The sequence below is a fragment of the Cucurbita pepo genome, chromosome 17, assembly GCF_057944985.1.
Source record: "Cucurbita pepo subsp. pepo isolate OVF chromosome 17, ASM5794498v1, whole genome shotgun sequence".
Lineage (NCBI taxonomy): Eukaryota > Viridiplantae > Streptophyta > Magnoliopsida > Cucurbitales > Cucurbitaceae > Cucurbita > Cucurbita pepo.
In genome coordinates this window covers 14195536-14202258 of record NC_141814.1, presented here as the reverse complement: position 1 = coordinate 14202258, position 6723 = coordinate 14195536, and the positions used below count along the sequence as shown (strand labels likewise).

The window sequence follows — 6723 nt, the reverse complement described above, 5'->3', positions numbered from 1 at the left end:
TTTTTCTTTTTTTCTTTCCAAATGAAAAATTTCCCCTAAAACTTCCAATTTTCAAGTATGAAAGCAAGAAAAGTGTAGTGGAAATTTGTTGCCCAAATAAGCTGACATTTCTTTGTAATGTGTTTTGTCGCATTACCAATCACCATCAAAATTCCAAGGAAAAGAAAGAAACCCAACGTTACAGCACTTTTATTAAAACATTAATACTTTAATTACTAAATAATCATATCATCTCCAGAATTCAAATTCATCTTTAAAAAAAAAAAAAAAAAAACAACCAAAATTCTTATAAAACCTTATCTACCTCAATATGTGAACCAACTATCATCATCATTCCTAATAGATACATTTTAAAATCATCTCCCATAATTTATCCTAAAAATAATGTAAGCATACGAAACACAAAACTATTTTGAAAATATTTTTCATATTTATTCTTCCAGAATTTAAAATTGTGAAAATGAAGATATGTTGGGAGGTAATTGACATGGTAGGAGGAGTAGTGGAGTATGAAATTTGAATTGTTGAAGTTGATGCTGAGCATGCAGAGAAGTTTTTGAAGGAATCATATATATATATATATAAATATTATGAAGGGGGGAAAAGGGGGGAAAAGCTCAGCAATTCAATGAATTAGTGGCACAAAATGAGTAAGGGTTTTAAAAACTAGGAAACAATATGATTGGCAAGGAGATTTGGTTTGGTAAGAGCTGGTATCATAATGATCCAACATGTCAACTAATAATTGGGACTATTATAGCTTATCAGAATCACCAATTCCACACATTTTTGGGATTAGCCAAAACATTTCATGCCCTAAAAAAGTTATTGCAATTTCCAAATTTAATTTCAACCATAAAAGGAGGCTGATCATAAACTAAACAAAAAATGAAAAAGAAAAGTCCAAATTTGTACCAATTTGATATTAATTTGTTGATGATTAGAGAAGGGGGGAAGTGTTGTAAGATGTGATAGACATGAAGGAGAAGGAGGAGCAAATAAACACAGTTCATAACCCTGTGAGCAGTTAAATTCAGATTACAGTTAATTGTAATATGAATGAATAGGCAACCACCAGAAACACTAAAATTTCATCCACTTTTGGTTTGGACTTTATGACAAGATGAGAGGTGAAGCAAGCTGTAATGCATTTAAAAGCACACTGTGGAAGCTCGAAATACCCATTTTGGGTCCAAAAAAAAAAAAAAAAAAGAGTGAGCCAAGTCAGCTTCTTCAAACAACTCAATCATGGAGGAGGAGGACCCATTTTCTTTTCTGACTATCTCTCTCTTTCTCCTCTCCTCCTCCCATAAACCCCATTAGTCCACACAGAGGAACCCACCTTTGTTTGGGTCCTCCCCCCCCCCCCCCCCCCCCCATCCCCACACCCATTAGCAGACATGGCAGAGCACAACAACAAGAAGCCATCACCACCAGCATCAACTCCAACAACAATAACTCCACCACCACCACCATCAGCAGATATCAAAGACTTCAGTATCATAATTGCATCCAAAGATGAAAACAAACACCACCAACAATTGGCTCCTAAACGCACCTCCAACAAAGATCGTCACAAGAAAGTCGATGGCCGTGGCCGCAGGATCCGCATGCCTGCCCTCTGCGCCGCCCGTGTCTTTCAATTGACTCGCGAATTAGGCCATAAAACCGATGGGGAGACCATTCAGTGGCTTCTACAGCAGGCCGAGCCGTCCATCATCGCCGCTACTGGCTCCGGTACTATCCCGGCCTCCGCCCTCCACGCTGCTGGCGTCTCCGTCTCCGACCAAGAAACCTCCATCTCCGCTGCCCTAACCCCCAAACTCGATGGCGTCGCCAGGCCGAATTGGGCGATGATGGGAGCTAATTTGAACAGATCTCACATGGCGACGGCCGGATTCTGGCCTTCTCTGGGAGGGATCGGGACGGGTTTCGTGAGCGAGAATTCGGGTTCGATTATGCCGAAATTCGGGTTCCATGGATTCGAATTTCAGGGGATGAATTTGGGATCGATGAATTTCCCGTCGATAATCGGGAATCAGCATCAGCAGCATGTACCGGGGCTGGAGCTTGGGCTTTCGCAGGAGGGAAATAATCTGAGAGGGATGTTGAATCCGCCATCGTACTCGCAAATTTATCACCAAATAGAGCAAAATCGGGACTCCTCTGGGGGCGGCTCATTGGAGCAGGACCAAGGTCCTGAAAAAGACGATTCTGAACAATCGAGGTGATGATTATTGAAGAAGACGACAGGGTTTGGGATTTGTAGGTTTGTAGGTTTGTAGGTTTGTGGAAGGAAGGAGACACCAAAATGAGCACGACCAAGATTAAGGATTGCTTCATATTTGCGGTGTGTTTTTTTTAGTGTTGTTCAAATTCAGGTAATTTTTTCTTTTCTCCTTATTTTATTTTCTTTTGTAATTTTAGTCTTCATAAATTATCGAATTGTTCCTTGTGTTATTTGAACAAAAATTTGAACAATAACTTTTTCTTTTTCTTTTTTTGGTTTTAAAAGCCAAATATACTCTTTGAATTTTTAGAAGAAATAGCAACACCCTGGTTTTAAGATCAAAATGAAAACCCAGAGTTTGATGGGTTTATTGGAATAAGGTTTTTTTTTTTAAGAAAAAAAAGAAAAAAAAAAAAAAAGGTTTTGATTTTAGGGTTTGATTTGCAACATGCAGGTGAAGTTTGAGGAGAAGAGTGGTTTGGTTGCAAGATTGGTTTGACTTTCATTTCTTCAATATTGAGGTGTGTGTTTTTTATATAAATAATTTGTAGGGAAAAAATGATTGTATTATTAGTAATTGTTTGATGCATGATAAAGCAAAATACCAATTCCATCCATCTCTATAATTCTTTAATGATTTCACCAATAAACCACACACATGCCTATGATTACAAATTTAATTTTTGTAAATTTCCACCATCATCATTGCATCAAAACACAAACTATGTCAAAATTTTAGAAACCTAATTATTCTTAAATTAGGTTTCCAAATTCCTAATTATAATCGTTCATGCCCATTTTTGGCAACCCAATACCCCTAAATCCACTCAACAATTTAAAACAGATTGGATGGATGTATTTATTAAAACAGGCATACGTTCCCATCCAAGTGGGCCTGATTTTAGATTACGATGTGGATAAAAGATTGAAATGGACCGGGCCATCATGGGATCAATCCATATGCAACGCCTTCTCAAACATTCCTGTGGCATATGAATACGCCCTTCCAACCTGTTACATATTTATTTTAAAAAAAAAAAAATTAAAAAATCATATTATGTATTTGGTGTTTGGTGAATATTTTCAGTGTTTGGATGAATGGAGAGGAAAGTATTTAATAAAATCTAATGCAAATTGATGGCTCATTAATATTGTACGGCATGATTGATCCACGTCATTTTTTTGGTTTTCTTCGTAAAAAAAAGAAGAACAAACTTCAAAACCTAGAAGGGCAGAGATGTAAATAGCCTTTGGGGAAGAAGAAAGAAATGAAAAAATTGAACAGAAAAAACACGTAAATTGAGAAAAGAAAGAAACATCAAAACCTAGAAAAAGAACAAACGTAAATTGAGAAAAGAAAGAAACATCAAAACCTAGAAAAAGAACAAACGTAAATTGAGAAAAGAAAGAAACATCAAAACCTAGAAAAAGAACAAACTTCCAAATATGGCGTAAAAGAAATAAGTGAGCGAAGAAGTAGTGTTTCCGAGCCACAAACACGCACTCAAAACACGCACGCAAAAATAATAAATAACAAAAATTGAGAGGATGAATAAATGGATTCTCCAACCGCTGAATTATGAGCTACCATCCAATCCAGTTCTAATTCATTATTGTATCATAATTTTAATTTCATATAACATGAGAGTTGGGTTAAAAGTTATAAATTGATTTTTGTAAATAGATATATAAGTAAATAAGGAACAGGGTCCTTTCTTTGTCCTGATCATGAACTGAACAAATCAACTGAAATGTAGGAGGAGGAGGAGGAGGAGGAGGAGGAGGAGGAGGGGACAACCAAAATGGGAAGGAGAAGGCAGAAGGAAGGAGTGGCTGCGGGCCCCACTCCAGGACAACACTGCCGTACATTCCACATCTTTTCTTTTTCTTTTTTCTTTTTTTATTTATTTATTTTCATGAACAATATGAGGGAGGGAGGGAGGGAGTGATGTGAAAGAGAGCAGATAGAGCATTTGCAGAAGGTATTTCAGAGAAACTGGGAGACATTGATTTGTTTTGTTTTTCCCCAAATTAAAAACTTCTTCTTCTTCTCCTTCTCCTTCTTCCCCAAATCATGGATTGTTGGTCCCTTTCTCACCCTCTCGACGACGAGTTCGAGAAGCTCGTCAATCGCATGAACCCTCCAAGGTCAATCTTGCCTCTCTTTCCTCTGTTTCTTCTCTCTCTCAAATCCCTTTTCTGTTTCTCCTCTCTCTCAAATGCCTTTTCTGTTTCTCCTCTCTCTCAAATGGGTTTCCTTTTCAGGGTCACCATTGATAACGATTCCTGCTCAAACGCCACTCTCATCAAGGTCTTTTTTCAACTTCAATTTCTCTTTCAACATCTCACCCTTTTCGCTTCTCATCGCTTTCACTCCCCAATTTTTCAGGTTCATAGTGCTAATAAGCGAGGGAGTTTGCTGGAAGTGGTTCAGGTTCTTAATGATTTGAATCTCACCATTAGACGGGCTTACATTTCTTCTGATGGCGGGTGGTTCATGGATGGTCAGCTCTCTCATTTTATTTTTCTTGCCCTTAATATCCAATTTTCATTCAACTCCAATTCATAACAAAAATAAAATTTTCATTTTATTTTTCTTCAGTGTTTCATGTAACGGATCACCGTGGGAACAAGCTCTCTGAAAATGGAGTTGCTGAGCGTATTCAACAGGTGAATTTCAATGCCCACTTTTTCTTGAGCTTACAACTCCCATTTCAAATGTTTCCACTTGACTTGTGAGGACTATGGGAATTGAAAACAGGATTCTTATTCTGGATTAGCCTTTCATACCAATTTTGTGTGATTTTAGTCTCCGCTCCCCTCTTTTTCTACTTTTTCAGCTAATTTTTCATTCAAGGGACAGAAGGTTTGAGAAAGGTGTTGGAAGTTTTATGTATCATCTATAAGAATCTGTAATGACTTCTGTTGGCTGTTGTTTGACTTGTTCTAAGGTTAAGGTTAAGGTTGTATAAGGTGTTATGTTTGTGGTAATGGATGAATTTTGTTATTTCAGTCACTCGGGCCAAGGGCTCTGAGTTTCCGTTCGTTGAGGTCGGTCGGTGTTCAAGCTGCTGAGAAACATACAACCATTGAATTGACTGGAAGAGATAGGCCCGGTTTGCTCTCTGAGGTTTTTGCTGTTCTAGCAGACCTCAAATGCAATGTGGTAGCTGCAGAAGTTTGGACTCATAATTCGAGAATGGCTTCCGTTGTGTACATCACTGACGACGCTACTGGGCTGCCACTTGATAATCCCGACCGGCTTGGTAAGATAAAGCGGCTTCTCCTTTACATCTTGAAAGGGAATCGGGATAAGCGCAGTGCCAACACTGCTGTTTCTGTGTGTTCTACTCACAAGGAAAGGAGGCTGCATCAGATGATGTATGAAGACCGTGATTACGACCGAGATGACTTGGACTGTGGCTCAACAAGTGATCACAGAAAGCCCCTTGTAATTGTAGAGAACTGTACCGATAAGGGATATACCGTTGTGAACTTGAGGTCTCCCGACTGTCCAAAGTTGCTGTTTGATACCGTTTGCACGCTAACAGATATGCAGTATGTAGTGTACCATGCTACTGTCATTGCTGAAGGACCAGAGGCTACTCAGGTAACTTCTTATCCGTTCATCGCCATTGTCGATGTTTCGTGATGCATTTGGTGTAACTCATTGGACTAAGCATTTGTGGAGCAGGAGTACTATATCAGGCATATGGATGGAAGTCCTATTAGTTCTGAAGCAGAGAGGCAAAGAGTAATCCATTGCTTAGAGGCTGCCATTCGAAGGAGAAACTCCGAGGTGATAACCGATATTGATTTACATTTCTTGCCTAAGATTTGTGTTCTCGATTGGAGTCTTGTGTGATTTTACTCTGCTAAATACTCAGGGTATAAGACTAGAACTTTGCAGCGAGGATAGGGCTGGACTCCTTTCCGATGTGACTCGAATCTTTAGAGAAAACGGTCTTTCAGTCACTCGAGCTGATGTTACCACTCGTGGTTCTCAAGCTGTCAATGTGTTCTATGTAACTGATTCATCTGGGAGTCCAGTCAAGATACAGATGATCGAAGCAATTCGAAAAGAGATTGGCCTCACTATACTCCATGTCATAGACGATGAATCCTGCACAAAATCTCCATCTCCAGAAAGCAGTAGATTTTCGCTCGGTAATCTTTTTCGATCAAGATCAGGGAAGTTTCTTTATAACTTGGGCTTGATAAACTCGTGTTCTTGAGGAAATTGGATTGGTAAAATGTAAGAAATGTCCATGTGAAGGAATGGGCTTAGAGAGTGCTCAAAATTGTAACACAGTTTAGATCATCCCTTCGTTGATCTTTGCAAGTTAAATTTCAACTTGTACAGTAGTATTAATCATCATGTATATGAAGAATTTACAATTCCATCCTTTGCTCTAAATATGTAATAAGTCTATACCGTATCATAACAAAGCAAACATTTGATTCCATGGAATGACTATACAGAGATTGGAGCC

At 38.6% G+C, this 6723-nt stretch overlaps 2 protein-coding genes across 3 annotated transcripts; both read left to right on the top strand.

Annotated features, from left to right (window-relative positions):
• The first annotated feature begins 1187 nt into the window (after nucleotides 1-1187).
• Nucleotides 1188-2847, top strand: LOC111778154 (transcription factor TCP20). Its single transcript, XM_087118930.1, has 2 exons — nucleotides 1188-2381; nucleotides 2685-2847. Exon 1 carries the CDS (start codon nucleotides 1401-1403, stop codon nucleotides 2229-2231), a length of 831 nt encoding a protein of 276 aa, XP_086975056.1. The 5' UTR covers nucleotides 1188-1400; the 3' UTR covers nucleotides 2232-2381; nucleotides 2685-2847.
• Nucleotides 2848-4165: 1318 nt separating this feature from the next.
• Nucleotides 4166-6638, top strand: LOC111778237 (ACT domain-containing protein ACR4). Of its 2 annotated transcripts, XM_023657941.2 has the most exons (7): nucleotides 4166-4378; nucleotides 4496-4541; nucleotides 4620-4734; nucleotides 4833-4900; nucleotides 5244-5840; nucleotides 5925-6029; nucleotides 6118-6638. In XM_023657941.2, exons 1-7 carry the CDS (start codon nucleotides 4305-4307, stop codon nucleotides 6463-6465), a joined length of 1353 nt encoding a protein of 450 aa, XP_023513709.2. In that variant the 5' UTR covers nucleotides 4166-4304; the 3' UTR covers nucleotides 6466-6638. The 2 variants fall into 2 exon arrangements, with proteins under 2 accessions (XP_023513709.2, XP_023513708.2); XM_023657940.2 differs by having other exon boundaries at nucleotides 4168-4541.
• Nucleotides 6639-6723: the final 85 nt, after the last annotated feature.